This window comes from Netta rufina, assembly GCF_964035555.1.
Source record: "Netta rufina genome assembly, chromosome: Z".
NCBI classification, from domain to species: Eukaryota; Metazoa; Chordata; class Aves; order Anseriformes; family Anatidae; genus Netta; species Netta rufina.
Window position 1 is genome coordinate 36323667 of NC_140126.1, and position 25935 is coordinate 36349601.

At 36.1% G+C, this 25935-nt stretch overlaps 1 protein-coding gene across 1 annotated transcript in view; it reads right to left on the reverse strand.

The window, feature by feature from the left end:
- Nucleotides 1-25935, reverse strand: part of PRUNE2 (prune homolog 2 with BCH domain) — a gene marked incomplete at both ends in the record, with an annotated part of 135167 nt that overhangs the window by 46694 nt on the left and 62538 nt on the right. The window contains 2 exons of the mRNA XM_084304662.1: nucleotides 160-6691; nucleotides 7558-7716. Of these exons, the coding sequence (XP_084160788.1) occupies nucleotides 160-6691; nucleotides 7558-7716 (6691 nt within the window). The remainder of the gene's footprint in view (nucleotides 1-159; nucleotides 6692-7557; nucleotides 7717-25935) is intronic.

Genomic DNA, 25935 nt, shown 5'->3' on the forward strand with positions numbered 1-25935 from the left:
TGATGCTAGAGGTGTTCTCCAGTTAACGAGCTTTGTACATTGGGGGGACACAAATTTCAAACTTCACTCAAAGCCTCAACATTCAGCAGTAATTCTCCAGACATTTCCCTCTTTCTTTGTCCTATGAACTTGCTCTGGAAAGAGTGCAGGTTTTCTTACCATCAGGTGATTCTTTATCTCCACCTGGCGGTGAGTCGAGATCAGTTGTTTCTGGTTCAGATTTTCCTTCCAGAATCTCAGAAGCTCCTGGAGTTACTTCAGGCTCTAAGAGTGAAGGTACTGACGTGTAATTCTCCTGAAGACCCTCTGTTGGTGTGTCAGATACCTGATCTTTGATGCTGCTGTCTTTGATCATTAGGATGCCTTCAGCAGCTTCTGAAGGGGTAAGCAGTGGTAAAGGCTTTTCCAAAGAAACGCTGTCACAAAATGGGTGCTGTAACAAGAGCTCATCCTTCTTATACTCTCTGCTGCTGGAGAGTTCGGCATCAAAAGACACATAGGATGGTGGAGTGCACGTTGCTGGTGACTGATCACTGGACGCTGGCTTAAACACAGGAACATCATTCTCAATTACATCTTCATTTTCTTTCACTATGTGATCAACCAGTTGATTATTTGAATCAGATTCATGGCCTTCATTATCACCAGGCAGAAAGGATTTGGGAAAGAATATCTGTGTATCACTTGATTCCCTGTCTACCGTTTCACTGCCTGCTAGTTCCAATATGTTAATTTCACCACATGTGCTCACTGGGGTACTAGTGACTGATGTGTTAAGGATGTTATGTTCTACCCCTGTCTCAGATCCATCCACATGTTCTTCTGGTACATCCAGCTCATCACCCGTTATTGTCGTATGGTCAATATCAGAATATATTCCAGCTTTGGCCAAAGCACTCGTTTCTTGTAGGCTTTGTTCTGCCCTATCAGGTAGACTGAAATCCATGGGAACAAAATGTGTTTGGAAGGTCACTATTTGAGCTGAATCAGGTGGTGTTCCTTGATCGCTTGCAGGGGTATAACTTCCATGGAATGTGTCTTCCAGATCTAAGGATGTTGCTCCTAAAACTTCACTGGGGATTTCAACTGAGTCAACCGGCTCAGTAACAACTTTGTTTTGTAGATCACATTTCAGAATTGCAAATTCTGAAGGCTCCTGAGTATTGGAAGAGCCTAACTGATAGGATTCATCATCCCTTCCCAGATCATGGTCTTGGGGACCGTTACTTTCAGACTCTGCCTTTACCTTCTGCATTATGAACTGACACTTTGAATCAGCATCTGCATCTTCACACATATTTGACTGTGTGTGAATCAGCTGACTATCTTCAGCTTCAGGCTCCATGCTAATTTGAGGAGATGGGATAGAGGAATGCTTAGCTTCATGCTCTTGGCACACATCTGGACTGCTCGATGCCTCGGAACTATTGTCTTGATCACAATGACTTAATAGATCAGGATTTTCACTATCTGATTTCAAAGTGACAAGCTGCTCAGCATTAGTCCACAGGTCAGGTTCCACTGAAAACAACTGATTACTTTCTTGTGTGTTATCTTGTAAAATATCTGGGATAACAGCAGTTTGGGGAACCAATACACTCCATCCTGGACTGGACTTCTCTGTCATTTCAAAAGATAAGTCTTCTACAAGGAAAGCATCTGGCTGGGGGGTGTGCACTTCTAATGTTTCACAGGTGTCTGGCTGTTGTTCTTGAGGAATGAGACTTGCATTTCTCTCGTTGTCTTTTGGTAGATCAAGAACTGTGTTTTCTTGAACTGCTGTACTTGACATACCCTGTTGATAATCTGAAAAAGGATTCTGTGAAGTCAGTTGATTTCCCTCATCTGCAGGAGACATTTGCTCTTTCAAGACCCTTTCTTCTTTATCTACTATGAAAGGATCAAATTGTTTGAACTCTACAACATCTCGATTTACTTGACTATCAGAAATATTCATAGGATGTGTTAGTTTTTCATTTTCTCCTCCATCACAGTAAAGGTGGGGAGGCTGATTTCTATCATTATCTGTTCCAGTGAAATGTGTTTCTGTTAGTTCTTCATCTTGTGAAGGTGACCTGCAGGACTCTTCCTTACTGTTTGTTAATTGTTCGTTTACAGACTGACTTGAAAAAGAATATTGGTCTTCCACAGGCTTTTCTTCACAAGTTGGTGAATTCCACCATTCTGAGCTATCATGTGGAAAATCAAATGTTCCTACAGTGGATTTTGGATCAGTTCTTAAATCAGCTTCTAGTGACATACTCCACGTATCTGCAGCTTCTGAAGAATAGCCTTCCTTATCACCAACAGCAAAAGTCATTGAAGTCGTTGTGGTATCTTCATTCATTTGATACAAATGTGAGTTTTCTGTGCTACCCATTTTCTCACTGAAAATACTCACTTCATCTTTGTTCTGAAGTGTTTCCCAGTGATCTAAACATTCAGAATTCTCATTATACTTCATTATAGTCAAGTTCTCCTGTGATACATTCCTAGCTTTAATTGTTTCATTTAAGATGTCTGTCTGGATCTCCTCCCCCACTTCAGTTTTTGCATTTAAATCGTCTTCGTTTTTTTCAGGACTTCTTGCACTGGATTGTGCATAATCCTCTCCAATTTCAGATGCTTTGTTTTCAGAAGTGGAATCTTCATTCATTAATTCTGGACATGCCTCTGAATTCTCTGAATCCTCATTTATTTCAGGACTTGATAAAGAAGATACAGTATCATCATCTACATGGGCATTCCAAAAATCTAAGCTTTTAGGAACTTTGTTCTGTTCAGCACTCGTTTCAAATCCCTCTTGAAATTCATTCCCAATTTCTTTGCTTTTACAGGCATCCTCAAGATTTTTATCACTTCTAATATCCCACGTATCTCTACTTTCTTTGTGATGACTGGCAACTGGAAGGTCTCCCCACACATTCACAGATGCATCACTTAAATCAGGACTTGTTCCACTTGAGTGTGTATAATCATTTATTGAACCACTCCATACATTATCTTCTTCCAAATAACTTTTGATCTGTATATCCTTTGAAACGCTGCTTGTGGTGTTTGCCATTTCATGGACTTCACTTGCCTCAGAATTTGTTGCAGAAGATTTCAAATCTTCACACTGCTGTAAATTCCAAGCGATTTTGGGAAAACTGTCATTAAGTGTTACACAAAGCTCTCTGCAAAGGTTATTAGCAGATTCTAAATTTTCAGAATTTTCATTTCTCCTTGAAGCTATTTCATGTGAAAATAAATTTTCCACCATAGACATATCTGTGATGTCAGGAACACTGACATATTCAGCAGAAGGACTCTGCTGACAGTTAATTTCTGGAGACTCAACTATGAGAACATTTTCATGAGCACTGCTTAGTTCTGAGCTATTTTCAAAAGATATTAACTCAGAAATGTCTGTATGGCTAGGAACCACGTTATGTAAGCTGTCTCTCACTTCTCCCAGTGCTTCTGGTGGTTCATTCATCAAAGGAATTGATGTGGCTAAGTCACAAACTGTCTTTCCAGAGTCACTCCAGACACCTGATTTTCCAGGCATTTTAGAAGAATTATTTTCCAGATTATCACTACCCTTATGAGAATTTTCAGAGATATTTTCCATCTCAGGATGTATTGCATCCTCTGTAACTGTAGTCTCCTTTTCATACTTCTCACTAAGTGGCTGAGTTGCTTCACTATAACTATAGTTTTGTGGAATGGAGTCACCTAAAGATTCATAATTCCTGTTTTCCTCAGCAACACTTAAAGAAGACTCAGCATCATTCTGCAACAATTCTCTCTTCTCTTCATGACTGATTAGATTAATTTGATTGGAAAATGACTCATTCTCTGTGACTAAGTCTTCTAGACTAACACTACTCCTCGTTTTTTCTAGGGAGCTGAGAACTTCAGAAGTTGACCTGTTTTCTTCTGAATCCGCATTACATGAAAATTCACTGTCATTTTGTACAGGTTCATTACAAATGTCAGTAATAGTTTGCTTTCCATCTGTTCTCATGTATTTCTCTTCCCCTTCCTGAGAGATGACAATGACATTGTTCCAGCCTTCCTCAGAATCCTGTTCACTTTGTAAACTCCATGAGTTCAGCTGCTGCTCTGAATGCTGGCTATCCAGCTTTTTATTATCATCACCAGTATTCTCTGGTGCCTCCTTACTCAGTATTTCACTTCCGATGTCACATGTTTTCTGAGCCAAACTATCCCCAGCATCTGAAGTTGGCATAGATGTATCTACGTCTTCTACGAGAACACTGGTCACTGTTTCTACGTTTCCAGCTGAAGTCTGTCCAGTATTTAATTCATTCCGTGGTGGTGATAAGTCATTCACTGTTTGATTGTATAGCGGTGGTACTCTTCTGTTTTCAGATACAGAGAAGTTATTTCCATTGTTATAAATCTCAGTTGAAAAATACTGATTAGTTGCCTGTTCTGAATTAAGCAAAGGCTTAGCGGAGGTAGAAAGAGCAGTATTTTCAGAATTTCTTTCTTGTAACTGGGCAACATTATTTAGGGGTGTGTTCCAGATGTCTGTGTCCATAGGGCTTGAAAAAGGCAAGTTTCTAGGAGATAATGGTTCATTATTTGGTTTCTCAAGTGCTTTTGGTTCAACCAAATTTGGGTTTATGAATTTATCAGTAACTGTTGCTTGGTCAAAATCTTTGTCCTCATTTTCTCCTTCATCTTCCACATATGTAGGTGATATATATGAATCAGATGTTGAGTAACTGGTGTCTGGTGGTGAAACAACTAAATCTTCACCTATGTTTGATGAACTAAGATCTGAGCGTTTATATGAGAAAGTATCATCCCACGGCACCACTATTTCTGATACTTCTTTCCTGATGTTTTTATCATATATATTCCAGGCCTCTATATTTTCAAATTGTTTTGGTCTATGTTTAGCGTCACCTAACAGAGTGTTTTTCTCTGTTTGTAATCTGGAATTATTTTGCATATTGTTGATACCAGAATTAGTATTTTCAGATATTCCATATTCTTCTAATGAATAATATCTTTCTTTATCCCAGGCTTCTGGAGATACCTGGACAGGTGGATTTTCAGTCTCATTGTCTGCTGTGATCTCTGAAGAATCTGATAAACTGGTTTTTGATATGGCCCATTCCTCAGGAACATTCACGGATTTTTTTTCCGTATCCAGTTTTGGCATGTTCCATAAATTTTCAGGGGATCTAGCAATGTCTTCTGCATCAAATTTAATCCAGGCTTCGTAAGAGTCTCCAGCTAGCTGACTAACTTTCCCTTCCCCACTACACCATGCATCTGACATCACAGGTGTTGGCTGACTGACCCTCCATGGGTCAGTAAAACTCTCTGGTTCTTGCTCTGTCTCCTCTAAAGACATAGCTTGCAAACACAAATCTTCACTGTTTTCCTCTTTGTTCTCCTGTTTCTGGTTGTCTTTTTTAAACTGATTATCCCACAGACCTGGTCTCATGTATTCCATTTGCTTTGGCTGCTTTTGGAGGAATACAGAATCTGATGCTCTTCTGTCAACATGTTCTCGTAGCAATGGACTTGTGTTACAATCCTTCCATAAGACAGGGCTATGAAATACAGATTCCTGCTCACTTGAACTCCATGTATCTGCATTTCGGGACTCTAGGTCAAACCCATCCCACCAGCTTCCATATCTAACACGAGACTGAGAATACTTTGTGCCATCTATTTCATTAATTTTTTTAATGACATCTTGTGGGAAAAACAAAGGCTGCCCATTATCTAATGGTGAAGTTTCTACTAGACTGTTCATAGGAGTTGGTGGAATTCTTGAATCAGAAGATTTCAACATTTCTGGTGAGGAAGAATCACCTTCAACTAAGTTGATCAAACTTGAAGTTTTTTCACACATTTCTCCTGGATTCTCATCAAATTCAGCTAAATTGTCTTCCTCATTTGCTGTAATAAGTAAGTCAGTTGAATAGTTTGCTGTATCACTTTCTAAAAGGTTTGCCTCATCAAGTTCTTTCTGCACAGTGAGTTGTCCTTCTGATGAATCACTATTAAGGAAATAGTCATCTGCTGGAGAACAGTCAACAGAACGAGAAGATGACTCAGATGGAGCTGTAACCACAGGTGCTAGATCAAAATTGAAAAGGTCAAAGTTGTCGCTGTTGTCTCTAGATTGAGGTTTTTGTTCTTCTGCTATTACTCCTTCAGGAATAGGGCTGTAGGAATCAAAGCCAGGCAGAAGACTATGATGGGAAGCACCCCCTTCTGCAACGGGGCTGTCATCACTAAGGAAAACAGAGCTCTCTTTGGAAGACCGGCTGCTTCTAATGGTAGCCAACCCACTGTCTGGACTCACAAGATCTACATTAAGGTCAACATGGGCTTGTATAGATCCATTTAGATCTTGAGGATTTTCTATAAAATTGGCAGAACTGGGCTGTGGTTCTACATCAGAACCATATAACTCCATGATACCAGAAGATCCTTGTGAAAGTGGAGCACTCCCAGCTACAGCTTCAGTAGAAGAAGTTCTACTGTTTGATACCATTTCTGGTTGTCTTCTATTTATGACTTCCTTAATGAGAAGAAAAATTTGATCACAGGTCACCAAAGAATTTTCTTGATGATAAATAAGAATTTGGTCACATCCACATTCTAGAGGATCCAACTCCAAACAAGGATTCTGACATTCTTCTAATTCGCAGCAAATCTGTTGAAAAATAGGATGTTTCAAATGCCATTGCAATCATAGGTACCAGGGCACAGTGTTGTTTACTTCACTGTGCAACAATCATACCTATCTATTCATGTTATCCTATTTCTTTGCCATTTAACTACAACAGCCTTTTTATGAACCCTAAATAGACGAAATATTAAAATTATTTTTTAATACAAAATACACGTTATGTAATTGGTCAGAATGTTTACTTGAAATGATAGTATTTGACTTTCAAGTTCACTTCTCATTAGTAAAAAAAAAATAAAATATTCAAATAAATGTTTAGTTATTGCCTTAAGATTTCTGAGTTTTTAAGACCAAGAATATGGTACAAGAAGTTGCCGCTGGAGTGAATTCCTCAGTTTGGGAATAAATAAATGGGAAATAAAATGGACTGCATCTGACTGGATAAACTAACATTCTAGAAATAATTTGAGTTCATTACAGAGCTTAAACTATTTATCAATAAAATACACTGACATGAGTTCTGGTCATTACCATTTACAATATGTTTGACCCACTGTCAAATATTTGATTGTGTAGGTCACAATAGAAAACCAAGACAAAACCAGTCAAAAAGATCATCCTGTTTTAACTAAGCTGAAAAATATTCTGTCTTACTGTATTTCTTGTGACTATTCAGTATTTTTATTAGGCTGGTCTGAAATAATTATAAATACTACAATCATGCATTTTGCGTCATGTAAATAATACAGACATTTCAAATAACTACTCAGTTTCCAGACAAATGTAGTTACTTCCTAGCTCCACTTAATTATCCAACACTTCACCATTAACTAGTTTAAAAAATACGTTTTCAGGAAAAACATTTTTAGATTCTTTTTCAAGGTACTTACTTGATTGCCTAGCTCTAAGTTTTCCGAGTATACTGCAATTTGCCGTTTCATTTGCTCCTCATCTGACAAAGAGTTGGCCAAAATGACAAGTACATCAACCCCATATTTATCTATGAATGCTTTCAGCTCACCAAGGAGACTCCTGTGTAACACACAGTCCTGAAATATGGTAAAAAATGCAAAGAAACGTCAGTGTATTTTCCTAGCTCATCCCATACAAATCTGTAATGAAAATATCAAGAAACGTTAGCATACCTCAGTTGCTGTAACTGGCAAGAGAATTCCACTTAGACTAGTGCAATGTAGAATTATCTAGATTTTGCAATATAAACCATACATCTCTCTTTCTGACCAGAGGATATAATGCACAAAGTGCAAATATCCCTCTTCAGTCATCACTTCAGAGAACTGAAAATGAAAACATTCTCAGAAATTTTATTTTTGCCATTATGCTTCTTTTTGTATTTGAGAAATTTTTTGTCAACTTCAAGCTAAGCACAATGTCATATGCTATAGTTGTTCTGATGCTGCCAAGCTACACTAGTCCTGAATAAACAGCAGTTCATCATAAACACAAAACAACTGTATATGCAGATTGGCATGTTATTCCCTTGCATCTGTCTCCTACCTGATAAATTACTGTTTTGGTAAGATATATACAAATACTATTCATTAATCTGCTCAGATATGTCCACAAAATGTGTCTCCCTCCCTGTAAGTTGAACTTAAAACAATCTATTTTTCAAATGCTTTGGAAGTAGATTCTTGCCTAGATTAGTAATGAAGTTCTGCTTTGATGTTTGTATAGCACTTCACAATTTGCTTTATGTGAGATTCATGCAGATTACGGCACAAGCAGAAGTCAGCTATCAGTTTATTGGCGGACATTCAGATATGAAACCTGAATAGGGAAATACAGTGAAGAATTATGAGGAATAAAGTTTGAATGTCCAAATTGGTAACATTTTTCTGAAGGCTCAGGTACCGGGTATATTCGAAAAAGTCCCAAAACATGCTTAAGCATGGGAAAGTGACTTCAGTTATTCCAGTCCTAAACACAGTTGGAATACTTATGAACTGTTGGAATAAAAAATTTGAACTAGAACAGATTCAAAACTATCTGAAGATCCTCCTTAATATATATAAGATCCTCAGTAACTCCTTATCTCAGCTGCTCACTCACAGCCAATTCAAGCTGATGGGAGGTCAAAGGGAAAGACATGGCCCAATTGTGGATCTAGTCTGTACAGTGTTTTATGACTGTACATAAGGTAGATAAATGATCAGTCTAAAAAACATCTAGCCTTCAAGCCTCATGATGCTATAGCTTCTATATTGCATCTATACTCATCCTAACCTTAATTTGCATTCATTTCTGACAGAATAAAGGAGATCTTGGCATGGCCTTATGTAAATCCCTATTCTCAGGTAATTCATTACCTCGGGTGAAGTAATTATTTTGAAAATATTTGATCACAGACATTATATTCACAGCAACTACTATAGTTGGGCATAAGGTGGAACTACAGACAGAAGCAATGTTAACCATATTCATGAACTTTTCAGAACCCAGAATCTGTGCAGAACAAAGACCACCACCAGCATTTAAGAAATCTACGAGCACTGTCAGCATGTAAAATGTCTACTGGTCATCCATACTAAAAATATCTGTTTTAATAACAACAAATAATACATGGATATTCCCCAAATGCACCTCTGTAAATCAGTATAATAAAACTAGAAAGCAACAATTTAATGCCATGTAAGTAACTCTCTTGTTCACATGCTGAAAGAAAGGAGTTGGCTTTGTCTTACGCTGTTGAAAAATACAGACCAAGGATGCTAGAACAAGTGCTGAGGCTGACAGCCAGCAAAGAACAATTAGTCAGAAGTGGTGAAGTAGCCAGCTGTGCTACCTGCAGTGCTCCTGACTGGGAGACTCATTAAAGGTTAAAGAGACAATCTGAAAAGGCACAGGCCTGAGCTATGCATGCAGCACATACAACGTGGCCCTCCGGCTGTGCTGTGCTGCACACTGTCGTTGGATGCTGAATAAGCTCCACCATCTAACTATAAGAGAGGACCCTGCAACAGCTCCCACTCAGTACTGGTGACTGCACCATCCATGTGACCTTGCCTTTATCTAACAGAGAAGCATGGAGTTCTCATGAGAACATCCTTTCTGTTTGACAGTAGAAACAACCAATGGAGTTATTTCCTTGAAAACAAACAAACATACAAACAAGCAAACTTTTAATACCTCAACTGACCAAAAGGGGGAAATCTATTCTGTAGTCAGGGTCTGCCCAGCATGCTGTAATGGGTCAGAGCCTGTTTGATGTTACACCCCTCACGGTTCCAAGCAACCAAAGGGACATAAGTTTATCTGTAATGTTCTCTCCCTGTAGTATTAGCTCTAGCACATAGTATTTTAAAAGATACCTTACAGAGTCTGCACGTCTTTCTTACTGGGATCAAGACAGAGCAGTGCCGCCTGGTGCAAAACACTATCAAGTGATAAGAGACTGCTCAGAGCAGCATGGGAAAGGGTTTAGCTATGCTACTGCTGTACACCATGTCTTTAAACAAAACATTCAGATTATTTTATGATGTTAGGTATGTTTTACAGTGGCATCAAATCAGCAGTAATACTGATAAAGTCATTAAGGTATGTCAAAACACAGGCCAGGTCAAACAAGATGATGCTGATTACAGAAAATCCATTAATTTCGTGAACTTTACCTCACAAAATTTATCCCCCAGAAGACTTCCTAACAAAATAGTCATTATTCAGCAAAGGTATGAAACCCACAACTATATTTATTCTGTGGAATCAGGACGAAGGGACAAGCTTCTCACACCACTATTGCATAAACACTTATTAACATTCAAATAATACCTGAGAATGCAAGCTGCTTTTTTTTTTCCCAAACATTGTAACTTGAATAATTAACAATAAATATTTCTCATCAGTTGTTACCTCTATTAATGAAGTAATGTTACTTAATGAAGTAACAACTTAAAAATGAAACACTTGGTAAACAGACGTTGCTAAAAAATGGGTCAAAAAGATTTGCTGGAAAATGCAGCTGACTAAGCAATGAAAAAAGACAAGATCAGATTATACATCCTACAGCATCCTCATTCTATCTGAAGAATTTTTTTTGGTTGACTGGACTATAAATGAAAATATTATTTCAATCATTAATTTTAAAGTAAGCAAAGGTAATTTTACTAGTGCTAACAAATATTACTAATCAACTTTTGAAACTTAGTTTACTCCCACCCCCTAAAACATCTATTATATATACTCTTTTTACTTAATACCAATGACACAATTCAAACAGTACAGTCATTCAAACATTCAAATAAATGGATTTCCATAAACAACAAAATCTTATAAATTAACAAAGACTATGTATTGAAAGATATAGTAGACATATGGACTCTTCCACAAATTTGCTAACCTAAGTAAATAACCAGAATGTTGCATATATTGTAAATGCTAACAGAAGATAAAACATTTCTTTCAAAAATGAAAAAAAATGCTATTCATTTTAACAGTTAAGCTGATACATCCCAAATTAATTACAAGCATTGTAAAATGTGTTGATGAACTAGCATAGGAGGAAATGCACTGGATTGGTGCCAAACCAGGACAAAGGTCAGCCAGTTATACATTTTATATTTTGTTTCCTTACTTTATTAGCATAGCTTGGCTTAAAGGTTAACTCATATTTGCAGTGTACAGCAGGTACAGCATATATAAGTAGTATTGGTTATAATGCCCTCCAAATGTCCTGTAACAAAGAATGGACTGCTGGTTTACTTGAAATGTGCTATACCTGAAATAAATAGAATATAATAGTAAATTTATTTCACATACCCACTGGCAATATAGTTAATAGCAATATAGATGCTGTAGAAATTTAGTATCTTAGCATCTGTAATAAATTTGTGCATTTGCTTGTCTAATGCATATAAATACAGTGCTACAACATAAAAATATGGTGAATATTCTGAAACTTTTTTTTTAAATCATTCAGCTAAACAGAATGAGAAAGCTTAAGAAATTCGCAGATTTTGAAGCATTTTTGAACATGACCTGCTTTCAATTATTATGCATTTTTGCTGGGAAATGCAATACAAATTATAGGTAGGTTGTACATTGGAACTTATTTCTCTGAAACTCAACTTTTTTTATAGAAACCTCTTTTTTTTAATTTAATAGCGAACATGATGACAAACTTGTACAAGCCTCTAAATTAATCAAACTCTCTGAGAAATATTCAGAAATAATTTGTAATTTCTCCCTTGCTACACTTTCTGATTCATGAAGCCAACAGCCATTTACACAAGTGATCACTGTAAACGTATATTACACACACTTCGGATTCTTCTGAGCTAACTGTGTCAATATTAACCTGACCAAATTAAGAACAAACTGTCTCTTTTGTTCTTCACACTCTTCACATGGAGAGCACAATATGGCTTTTGTCAGAGGTGCTCCATCATTTTGGCTTAAGGAAACTGTCAGTATAGTTTGGGATTCGTTATTCATGGGCAGATACCCTGATGGGTCTAATGAAGCCTTTCTGCTGACAACTCATTTGCTAAAAATACCCAACCATCACAAAATATAAATGAGGAGTATCACTGTATCCCATTACAGTTTTCACAATCAAAACAATTATCACTATCCAGAAGTCAATACATACTGTTTCACACTGTATTCTCTTAATATTTCATGGTCAGTACTTCTGCATTCCAGTTTATTTCTGCGTGATCACTGATAAAACTTTATGACATACTTAAATTGCAATATAATAGGGTAAACACCAATGTTATAGCACACATGCAGAGCTAACAGTCTGTGTGCCATTTGTTGTAAATCCAGCTAATTACTAGAAGCCCCCGCCTAAAATAAAAATAAAATTTTAAAAAACAAACAAGCAAACAAAAAGAAGCAAAAAAGATTCTATTTTTTTTTTTTATAAAAGTTTTTGGGTAAGGTCAGTAAAAGTCAGAAAATAGTATAAACAGTAGAGTGCTTGTAAGACTGCACCAGAAACACGGACAAGTGTATTCACTTTTTGACCCCTTCTTTGTATCAACACCACTGGTGCAAACACATTATGCAGGACTCATGTTTTCTATAAGGAAACACATTTCAATGCACACATTTTTCTAGTGTGCATTTCAATATACTAAATAGCAGCACTGCCATACCAGTATTTATCAGTCTTCTGAGAAGAACAGAAGTAGCGGCTCATTTTGCAGTCAGTTTCCAGCCCTTTACTCTCAGTGCCACTGCCCAAAGTTTCCAAAGAGAAATAGGTATCAGTCCCAAACCAAGCAGCACGAGAACAAGCATCTGAGAGCTTGTGCTATGCTGTTATACAGTCCCCTGTTACAACTGACATTCAACTTCAGGCATCTTTAGCTTAACTTGGTAATAAATCTAACCAGGAAGTATAGGACTGTGAAACACTGTGCAGAATTCGTCATGGGTGTCTGTTTGAGCTCACGCCCTTTACTGTAGGTGACAGCTGTGTTCTTGCAGTGTCTGTCATTTTCATCAAAGGCAGAACAACTCAAAAAAAAAAAAAAAACAAAGCAAAGAAGAAAGAATTCATCTATAATAAAAGAAATAATCATGCTTTGTTCAAGGGAAGTGTTTTTAGCCTCCTTCACACTGGACTATGTTTTCTACAGCACTCTTCTATTTTTTGTTAGTACGTCTTAACAATGATCCACTCTTCAGGAAAGAAGATTGCAACTATGCTTTTCCTCACACTTTATACAAGTACAAATTCTGTGTATTCAAATTCAGGCTCACATATTTTTATCTGTGTTTTACTAGTACTTATAAAGATGTCTGTGTTAAATTAAATATATGTATACATTAAAATTTGCTCAGGCAAGCAACCCAGCTTCAGTTCCATTATTCCATATTTTCAGAGGAAAATTCACTATTCACATTTTGAATTTAGCTGCTGGGTTACCACGTCTCCACATATCACAACACATTATGACATCTGTATATCAGAGGAATGTTGTAATGTCCCATTTGGTTTAGAACATTCTCCCTCCTGCTGGATCACCTGCCATCGGCAGGGTTCACTATCAAGAATGAGGACTGGAACCACCAGCTGAAGGAACACAAATTCTTATTCATAAGCAAAACAAATCTCCCCTGACTGCCAAGGCAGTATAACTAACTGTCTGAAATACAACAGTTCAAAAGGCTCTCTGGTGTCTGTGCACATACCCTCAAAGAATGAAACTTATCAGAAGGGACTGAGGTGTCCTGAGAAGGTACTGCTGTTACTACATGAGATAAAAAAACATCAAGTGATTTGTATAAAGAAGCACATGTAACAGTGTGAATACTGTTGCAACATGCATGGGAATGACATGACACTTCTGTTTTGAAGTGGGTCTTTAAAAGTCAGCCTCCATAATATAGTTAAAGGGACAAAGCAGAAAACTTGTAATTGTAGCAATATGACTTGCTGTAAGAAGGAAGCTACAGGTAAATGCACTCACACTATGGTAAAATGTATTCCCACCAGGTCATTTTGAAGGCTGAGGTAAGTACATACATGCTTTTCTGAAGCAAACTGCACAGAAAGCAGTCTTGTATTTTGAAACCACAGGTGTAAGTATCAAAAGTCTAAAGGTAAAGGGATTCTGGGATCTGCTCATGCACCACACTTAAAAGCAAACATCACCTGTAAAAAATATGCACATAATATGTACAAAATGAAGAAGAAAAAACTCTATGCTAAAGTACAGAATAGTATATACAATCTAATATATTACTTGTCTTAGAAACTTATAAGAAAATGGGAAACAATAATTCTTATGTCTTAGTTTGCAACAGGCCATGTGGTTAAAGCATAGGATATACTTTTTATTTTCCTTTGTATAATTCTGCTTTCTAATGCTAGGTTACCTCATATGATTTTTCCACAGCTTGTAAATCAATTAAAAAATACTGAAAAGACACAACCTACCACTTCAGTTACAAGGTTCATTTAATCACATACAATATTTGATTTCACTGTTGACTGATTAGCAAGTGGCAACAAGCAAAAGGCTGCCTTGCCAGAGCTGATGATTTAAAACATAAGAAACATCACCAGCATCTACATACTGACCATGAACTGTCTATTTTAGCCAGCTAAGTCTCAGGTGTAAATTCATAAGCCATAATTCATACCTTACAAAATAACTCCCATGCAAACATGGTAACAAAAAAACACATTTCTGGCTGTCAAGAAAATTTCTGGCAAAATTAATCAACCATTCATCCATTCAGGCTCTTTGCATACCCTTTTGTCAAAGAGGGAATACTAAGAGATTTCTTTCCTCTTCCACGCACTCATTGCAATGGTTTGTAGAATCCATCAAGCCTGAGTTGATTTATTGAACTGTCTTATAGCTCAGCAGTATAACTATAGCAAATGAACTGGTAACTTCTCCAAAAACAGCAGTGATTCAACAATATCTGGTTTATTTAATTCCTTCTAACTTCAGATTAGCAATTTCTTAAAGGGGCTGACTTGCATTCTTTAAAAGTTTTATCTGCAATATTATACCTGCACATATATCCTCATATTTTGTTTTTGCTTTTTTTTTTTTTTTTTTTGACATTTACCAGAGACATCTTTGATTTACAACTATCTGCAGAATCTACCTAAACCTCCACATTTTTCACACTACCTACTGTGGTTCTATCACTAGTCAATAGGTGTTTTATAACTAAATTCAGTAGTTAGGGATAACACTGACATGGACATTTATGTGAGCTATCTTATTCATCATGCTATGAATACTCAAAAATAATTACCCAGTTAAAGTTCCTACCTATTTCTTTAATTATGTAGACAATTTTGCATACATATTCAACTATTTATGTATTTATCTAATTCCATCACTTGTAATGAGAAATGTTTGTGTTTTTTTTTTTTTTTTTTTTTTTTAAAGTAGTTAAGGCACAAAAAATAGAGATATGACAAGCAGTTTGAAACACAGTTTAAACACGGATTTTATTGCTGAGCATCGTCCATTGAACCCCATGGAGCACATTTATCACTCACCAGCGTTGCATTTTTCTTCATAAAGATATATGACCTTTGCCTATTAGATTTCATTAGCAGGGCACCATACAAGGCTCCTCTGCAGATGACAGGATAGAAAGCTAAACAACCTCGCCTGAAGGATTTGTGAGAACAAGCCCATCTTCAATCTTTGTCCCTGGGAGGCACTTCTAACACCTGCCAACCACAGCACTATCATCAGAAAAACATTTAGAGATTTATCTTCAGGCTGGTGATTATAAGAGATAATTTGTTTGGAGTATGGATAAAGTTGGTCTAGCATAAACAAACTAGAAGCTCAAATTATACGACGAACCTCATTAACTATTGATTTAACCACTGCAAATCCATGAACAAATGTTGTATCAAAATGTTAATTCTTCCTGAAGATATAATCAAGGGGAAAAAAATGCCAAGGCAGGATGGTTTAAAAATGCTGAGTTATTCTTATGGGTGCTTTTAATGCCTGCAGCTTAAATTTGAAATGGAGACTTACTTCATTGTAACAATGGCAATGATATTCTGTTGCCATTTTCCCATAAGCATATAATTTTGTCTTTACAAAAAGTGCTGTATCTCTTTAGTTGCTGCTCCTATAGAGGAATGAAAGAGTGATTCCACTCTTACTTTCAAAAACACTTTTTAGTGTGGAGGCAGCAAGACTAGAGTGTAAAAACAGTCTCAATAGCAAAAAGTTAGCAATACTGTAAACAAATACCATCACAGGCAGTTTGAAAAAATAAGTATGTATTTATATCATTTATATTTTATCTACTTCATATATCACGCATCTCCTCCTAATCTTTGAAAATTACTTTCACTCAGGCTAATAAATCATCAGGTCCTCACCCATGAGCATATTTAGGAATAATGTAGCATAGTTGGTCCTGAAGGCAATAACTGCTTGCTGTTCTACAATGGAAGCCAACCCTGCCCCCTCCTTGCTAAAGGAGAGAAAAGTGCAGCAAGACTTCCTGCTGTAATCCAGACAGAGCCAATGTCTCCACCTGACATTCTTGAGATGCCCAGCAGCATTCTAGTTCACTGTGCCTCTGTCACCTTCCTTCTTTCTTAGGTCCACTGCACTGGGGAAAAAAAAGCTCATTTGCGTACAGGAAGTAGAAGGAAACCTGCAGCTCCTCCAGTGTGGCACTCTCAACAAACAAGTGGTATTTAAAGTGAAATTGTTAGTTTGTCAGGAGGAAAAAATAAATAAATAAAAAAATCTTTTGGAAGTATTTCCCTTCATTCTGAGTGTTTCTTACAAAGCAATGCAGTCATGCAGATGGAGACCATCCATGCAAATTAACCTTACATCATTTTAAGTTGTTCAAAGATTGTATTTTATATCCCAAGTTACTGATTTTGTTTCATCACATTTACTTTGCTAATTCATGTAAGCATTTCACATTCTAACTATAGTAACAAATAAACCACTGTTACTTATTTGTTAAGGCTATTTTGCTTTATTTACATAGGCAGGCAAGTGACTTAGCAAGATGTTACTGAGCAGGCATATCCAGGCATCCAGGTTTGTGTAGGACCCACACCTTTTTTCCCCATTAAAAACCCTACTTTGAAAATGATCAGCTGATAAAAAATAATTATTTAAATAAATAAATAAAAAGAATAATTTGTGAAGGATTCAGACCTAGTCCTTTTAATACATTTTAATTTTTTACGGTTTTGTTTTTCATCAACCTTTTAAAATTGTTTAAGCTCTGTATATCTTTCAGGCACCTCTTTTTCTGCTTTTCTAAATGACCTTCTAAATGAAGCTTTTCTAAATGAGCTTCTTGTCTCCTCTCTTAGTCTTTTGAATTCAAATCATTATTCTCAAAAACTGTTCTTCTTCCATTCATTCTTCTAATGCCTATTTATTCCTGCACATTTTCTTTCTCCAGTCTAGAAATTCCTGACTTACTTTTTACTTCCTCTAGTACCAGTCATGAACTCATTCTCTTTCCTAATGCAATTGCATGTTCAGCAAGAATCACAGATACCACTTAAGTAATTTAATTTTAACTTTTTAAAAGATTAGAAGACTATTGCCCCAAGTTTCTCTAACTGACATTTCCTGTTAAAGCAAAATGTTTTTGATTACACCTCAGCCTTTATCCTTTGGTTCACTTAGGTGTTTACATTTAGGCAGCCGAGATCCGCTTTGAAATGCTCCTGTATAACCGGGATCTCTGAGTATTAAATAATTAAAATAGTAATTATTACCATTAGGTGTTCACTCTGTAAACCTGAAAGAACAAGCCAATTCAGAATGCAAAGAACCAGAAGTTAAAGGAAAACCTCCCACTGACTTCAAAGGATTTTGACAAAAACCAACGATGTACCTGTAATTCCCCCCATAAGCTTCCTACACATTTCTCAGGCATCCAAGTTTAACAAAATGTCCTTTAAGGGAGTCAAAGTTCATTGCTATGTAAACACTTTTTAGAAATGCATTTTGAATTATTTGGATTGTTGTTTTTGCAACAACATCTCTGGCATCTTGCTTAGCCACAAAATGCCCATGTTGCCTCATTGGGTAGCCCTCATCTAGAACAACTAGAGGCAAGCGTAGCTCATTTTCCATGCTCATTCAGTTCATGTCATTGCTGGGGAAGCTGAACATCTTGATTCAAGACACACTGATACAAGCAGGGCTCAGTCTGTTTTCAGTGGAATTGGCTTTAATCTCATTTGCACTGGCAGTTCCTAAATACAAACTAGGAATTGAACAGAGGTTATCAAATACTGTACACCAAACTTAGCCACCAAAAAAGAAAAAGCCAGTTTGCTTACAAATAATAATTGCAATTCTGTTTTCCTTCTTTTTTTTTTTTTTTTTTTTTTTTGTAAATCATTTCAGTCTTTTTTGTAAATCATTTAAGTTTTCCTAAGGATTCTTCTAATAAGCACTTACAGTTACACAAGAAAAATGCCTTTAGCAACTCATTTGTTAAACAGTCAGTTCCTTCAGAAGAGATAAAAGGAGTCATTACTAACCCAAGCAAAAACAGGATAAAGTTCTTTGCCAATGCCTGTCAGAAGACACGATTATGCTGGGCACTAGTTCGGCAGCAGCACCCTTGTCTCTGTTTTATGCTTACAGTAGCTAAGACAGAAGACTTTATCTTTAGATGGTTCAAGTTTCTGAGAACAAAATACAAGCTGTGTTTGAGACAGATTTTGGATGACTACTGGCACACAAAGCATAAGTCTCCAGCAAATGTGCTTTACTCAAGTTGTATGTTTCACAAAGTTATGCATTGCTCTCTCCATAGATGAGTTAAAGTGAAAACTGAGGCACAATGCAAGGCAGTGCCCTGAGTCCAACTCAGAGTTAACCACTCAGGCACAGGACCACAGCTCTGATGGCACCTGGATGTAAATCTAGTTTAATAACCACTTGCCCTCAGGGACAAAAGGAGATTAAATACATTTAATATGGATCAAATTTTACTTGATACTTACCTGGAACCCTCAATGTTTAGAAGGATGTCTAAGACTGTGTAAGAAAAAATATATATATATATATATTTTATATATATATATATAATATATATATATTTATAATATATAATATAATGTTATATATATATATATATATATATTTGGCTAAAGAACAATAACAGAGTAATACCCCCAATCTTGTTGGTATTGGCAAACAAAAACAGGCTGTAGATTATAAGAAGCAGTTAAATCACTACAATCTTAATTTAAGCCTAATCTGTCTGTGTCCAATACTTTGTTACCTGAATAAAGGGATAGGTAAATTAAAAAGCCAGATAGTATAGTTAATAAATATATTTAAATACAAACTCAATAAATAACACACTAAAAAATTAACAACAAAGTAAATATATAGCAAAGTAACATCACATGCTTGAATTAACCATAGGCATGCTATGCATAGCTGCAGTTCCTTAAAAACCTTTATTTACCCTCTACCTTGTGAGTGCTGTCATGCATGATCTCTGAAGCATCTAACACAGTAAGGAAAAAGGAAGTACGTATCAGCAATACTAAAGCAAAAGTTCCTCTAACAAATTTACCAGCTTATTGACCAAGTTATATCTTGTTATTCATTAACTTCACTATAGTCTCTTGAAAATTTGTGGCTTTAAGACCAAGGTTTTGAAAACAATTCTTTAAATGTTAAATTTGTGTTGTCTCAACATTTATGGAAATTAAGTAAACATGGGGCAGCCAAATTTCTAATAGTAAGATCTGAATACATTTTAAGGACATACTAAAGACACTGAAGTGAAGACATTTATGGAAGCAAAAAAAAAAAAAAAAGAAGTGCACAAGCACCTTATTACTGAGGCCCAGAGTTAAGGATTTTGTACACTGTCAGCTCAGTTTTAGAATGTTCTCACTTTGGTTTCTTTAGTGAAATTGATGCCTGATGGTTCAAGGCCTCATTTATTTTCTGAAAATATTTTAGAAAATGATAACATGCGAATGAGAAAAATGGGGCTCTAAATGGCATCCAGACTTGCTTTAAACCATGAAAGAATCCATATGGAGGAATAACACAAGTGCTTTACCTCTGCTACACTGTATGTTGCAAAGCCATCCATTGATGAGTGCTAAAAAGAGGTATATACCAGAACTCTTACTATACTACCACAAATATGCAGTACCTTGTAAGTAGTAAAGTAAAGCATCTTTTAACAACTTGCATGTTAAATGACACAACTACAATATTAGTCTAGTTTTAGCCTCTTGTAGCTCTGGGAAGACAGAACAAGCAATGGTATCACAGATCTACAGCTCTTTTGGTGAAGATGCTATTATCACATCCCTTAACAGAAACAAAATTTTAACCCCCCTTTCTGTGAAATAAAATAAGAGAATGGCCCAGATCTACAAAGACACAAGGGCACCAACTTACATCAGTTTACTATAAAGTGCTCACCCTTTGACACTTTCCTCTTGCAAAACCAACTGACCATGTCTCTGCTGCATGCTCTGCACTTGGGCAGAGCATTGTTCTTTCATTCTGTGGTTTATCTCCACCTCTGTACTTCCACCAGGAAGGAGAAAATGAGTGATGAGAGGAAGTAGCAAAAGACATGGCATCCTTTGACAGTCCTCTTGGCAAAAAGCAGATATGGGAGAGGAGAAAGATTTGACAAAACAACTAGTAGAAAGAGGTGAGGCAGGGTCTCCATAAAATTGGCATATGAGTTTGTAAGGGAATAGTAACTGTAGAGAGTTCCTGGTTAATTTATGTTGCATTCATAGAATAAAACACTGGAAAACAGAAGATACAAGAAGAAACAGGAAACAAAGAATGTGCAGCAGCAAGCATTACATCATCAGAGTGTGAGCATTACAAAAAAAAGTGGGGGGGGCAGACAAGAAGTCTTGATCAAATGATGTTTAAAATCTGATTTTTCCACCAAGCTTTAGTCTTTTATTCTTGCTAATCCACCAGATGGTGCACTTGCAGCATCCATGATAAGGCTATGTGCATCTCTACCCTTGTACATAGACACAGGCAAATTCCACTCCATGGGTTTTCTTACGGGCTTCTGAAGGGACAATTTGCATAAGATACTGACACTTAAACTGTTTCTGAAATACAAGAATTTTTAGATAGTTCTTAGCTCATAGATTTTTCAAAATTTCATTAGAAGTCTTAGTAATTTTGGTGGCAGCACAGTCTACAGACCATACATTAAACCTATGGCATCTGGTATCTAGCATGGTGCTTGAACTGGTGAATGACAGCATGACATCAATTAGGAGTTGTAATAATTCAGTTATTACTCTTAGTAACAACTGAAGATTTATTTTGTTGCCTAAGGTTTTAACCTGGAAACATTTCACCTCATCAGAGCTGTGTGTTTCTGCTACAGTCACAGAGAAAGCTTTGCAGCTGTTCAGGTTAATGTGTTTCTGTTAGTCCACTGACATTTAAACTGGAGGATACACAGCATTCTTCAAAGCTTGATTGGCACATTGAAGTACAATGTGTAATCAGTGTTAATCTCCTAGTCTATTACCACTGTCTTTCATAATCTACATATATTTTACAAAATTCTTTAGAAAGAAATGCTGTCAGAGCAAATGATGCATCAAATTCAAACAGGCCATCAAGATTGCTAATGGATTTTAATAGCAGCTATTACAGCATAATGGTATTTTCCCAACAGCTGTTTGTTTATAAAATTTTCAGTTTACAAGACCTTTATGTCCAATCCCAGGAGACATCCCTCAATTCATTTATAATCATTTGGTTCAACCTACACATAAATGCTGCCTTATTCACATTGGGTGTGTTTGTATACGTGTATAAGACATTACCAACTACCACAGTAATGAAAATGACAGGGAACTTTACAAGCTAAACAAATTAGTTTGTATTTTTCAACTTCTAACAGCAAATAAGCTTTATATGTTTCTTCTGTCTCCCTACACATGAATAGCTCATCACAACTGAGGAACAGCTGCCTGGATTATAGCCTATTCCGTGTCTCAAAATGACATATGATTATTTGTTTAGTTCCATGTAGTTACACCTGTTTAAGGTTTTGAAACATAATGCTAGGTATCACAAGGGCATAAACAGGGCAACTGGCCAGCATAATGCAGCCTGCAGAAATGCAGGAGAATCATTAGAGGAAAAAGATCCTGAAAGGCTTCCAAAGTTTGAACTGAACTTGAAGAGCTGCCAGATATAAAAATAAAAGCACATTTTTTTTTTCTTTTGTTGGTACAATCACACATGTGTATGTTTGAATCTCTATTAGATCTGAAATGAGAAAGAAACAGAAATAGGAAACTAGGACCCTGCCATGCTTTTCCTGTTGAGTCACATTCAGAATTGAACTGTACTTTATTATAAACAGCTTTTTTTTTTTTTTTTTTGGGCGGGGGTGAAAGAAAAAAGAGAGAAAACATAACAACAAGTGGAAGCTACGAACTGAGCAGAAAAAATGTTAGTTTTATTGAAGGAATTTTTTAGACCTTGCACTCTTGCAGATGGCTGTTTGATCAGCTTTTTTCTTGATTCTCAAGCTGCATAAGTAACACAAATTTCTAAGTAAAAGTTAATGCTGAAGTTCGTAAAAATGCTTTTTAGTATATGTACTAATAGATACGTTTTTTTTCCAGAAACATCCAGACCTAATTAATTTTGCATCCATGTCATTATCAAATATCCTACTAGGAACAAACAATGGAAAATTTTTGAGGATACAGGACAAGCCAGAAAAAACATACACTTCACTTTCCATGATGATCTCTCAGGACAGTAGATGGCTCCAATTTTCCACAGCAGAAAGCTACCACTAAAATTGTAAATCAAGGCTGTCTTTTCCACAATGGTTTGCAGATAAGGGAGTTGGTATGTAGTAAGGAGGGTATGAATCAATTACCTGTTAAGTGGGTACTGTTTGCAAGTAGTGTTAAGGAAGCTACTTTACCAAAAGGCACCTTTCACCCATACTATAAATGTTTCCACAGGGAATCAGCTTATAAGTAAACTTCAACTACAGCCAGGTTCTGTAAATTCTACCTCTGCAGGTAAATCTCTGAGGTCTTATCTTAGACACTTATCTGTCTCAAGTAATCAGGAAACTTATTAAAAGAAGAATATTTACTTTTTCTTTTTTTTCTTCCCATGGAGAGCCTCAACATTCACGAAGATCTACATGGAAAGCTACCTCCTTCTCTGCCTAATCCTTTCAATACCTTAACAACACTACCACAATATATATATATATATTATATTTTTTTTTTTTTTTGCCAAGACACGTGGTCTAATATCTATGGTCTCTTATCTTATGCTTATCTTAGCAGGTCTAGTTTCAGCCTTGCAGCTGACAATAGAGAAGCGATTAGAAAGCACAATCTAAATGTGACCAAGTAATTTCTATCTCTGATCAGCTATATATGAATTGTGACTTAAATAAATGCACCAATTATTTGCATTTATCCACAACTGATTTATAAACCAGGTGGCATCAAAAGATAACAAGGTTACCTCCAGTCTGACTCTTACTAATTATTAGTTACACATTAGCATACTGGAAAGAGCCTGTTTTTTGATGGGTAATTTCATCTTCTTTGAGAACAAAGTGATACTTTACAGTGGCCTACCCAGGGAAAAAAATAAAAAATAATAAGAAAAAAATGTTGTTTCAAGACTGGAATTTTTCCTATTTACCAGTGGACCCCTATATCTTCCATGCTAGCCTCATACCTATGAATATGTCACTAAGTATCTTTGATTTTAACTGAGAACTTTGCAGATCTAGAGAAAAAGGAGTTTTCCTGCTAGTTTTCCTGCTTTGCTACTTCCTAGAGCCTTATTTTTACTTTGCCTCATCTATGATCTTTCCAGAAGGTTTGTTCAAAGACACTGCAATACTTAGACTTATTCTGAGGTATCACCATAATTTGTATCTACATGAGAAAGGTAGGAAAAGCTATACAGTTTTTTGGCCTACTTGTCTTGGACTGTCATGTTACCACAACGAAAGACCTTGGATTTTCCATGGTTGTCTAAAAGGAAGTTTTAAGCTCAGCTTAAAATACAACAAAGCAAATGAAGTCTGAACAATAGCTCTGATAGGAGTTGAAAGCTTACCAATCTTCTCTATTAAGCTTTCTTTTCAAATTTATTAGCTTTTTAAGGAACAGTAAAACTTAAAACATAGTACCTAAAGCAAACAGCTGAAAATTAGAAAATGCAATACTCAGACTTCAGGTCAAAACTTTTGTTCCTATTTGAAGAACTCAGTGTATTAACTTTAATTCCTGCCACTGTTAGAGGCTTCCTATAGGATTTACAACACATTCTGCTTCTCCACCTTGTATACCATGCTGACCCAAACAACTTCCAATTGAATTTGAAGACTAGAAGGATTCAAAAAAGAAATGGACAGCATAGGTATTTGACAGGCTACACAGGCTGAAAAGCAATTACCCTGACATTCATATGTAGACCATGGATGCTTCATGTATGGATAGATTTCTGTGCAATAAATCAATAGGAAAAAAAAAAAAAAAGGAAAGAAAAAGCAGCCGACACTGCTTAGAAGTTGCTTTGTATGTTTCTTATACCTTGGAAAATAAAATGATATCCATCAAATATTCATAGAGGAGGAGATTAAGTGAGTACTGAGAATTTTGGGCATAATACATAAACTATTATGTGGTTTTTCAGGATTCATAGTGATTCGTAAGAATCAAATTTCACAGAAGTAGCACAAAAATTAATAAGATGTGGCACACCCTTGGAGTTTATGTTACTAATACATACCCACTAAAACACTTTCTCTTACTATTAAGAAATTTGTCTATTCCACAGTGGGAAATCTATTTAGAATAAACCATAATGCAAAATGTTTAACAATGCTAAATGGATGAAAAGTTGGAGCAGAAAATATAATATTATAATATACCACTTGCTATAGCCATAATAAATCGGTACTCTTTAAAAGTGGTACCATGATTATGAAACCCTGGTACCATGGTACCTGGTACCATGATTATGAAACATTTTGAACACACACACACACACACACAAAAAACATAAAATCTTTCCACCAGTCACTTGAACATAATATTCTGTCGTCTCAATGAAGTGTGTATTGGTTTCTTTTAAGTTAGCGCTAGTTATTTTTATTGAACAAATTATGCACTACTTTGTGCTTTTACGGGAAATGATACTTAGCTGTTCATCTGATGAACAGCTATATGAACATCTATTACCTTATATAGCGCTATATAAGGTAATATAGCACTACTACTTTGAAGGTAATAAATTTAGCTCTGGTTTTATTGGTACTGAGCATTATTCTAAAAGAGGCACATGTACAGTTAACTGTAATGATGTCTGATAACACTCAATCCCAATCTTCATGGAACTTATAAATACTGAGTAAACATATTCAGCAACATCTCTCAAACAAGCCTACATCCTATATGCTTACCAAAAATTTGGTAAATTTACCAAAAAAAATTACCAAAAACTCTTTTATGTATAAGTGGAACTTACACATTGACTGCTTGGCTCTACGCTTACTTGGTCAGGTTCTAATTTGTTATATCTCATAAGACTAAAAATGGCTTCAAACAAGTTAATATATCACAATTACATAATGGATGTAATTTACATTGGAGAAGTACCAATACCAATGCATTGGAGAAATGCCAATACCTCTAATCAAATATCATTCCAGAAAGAATAAGCTGCAATGTCTTCCAGTGTGTCTTCCATCTTTATTTGGTATTATTTGCAGAATTGCATAAGGCCTTA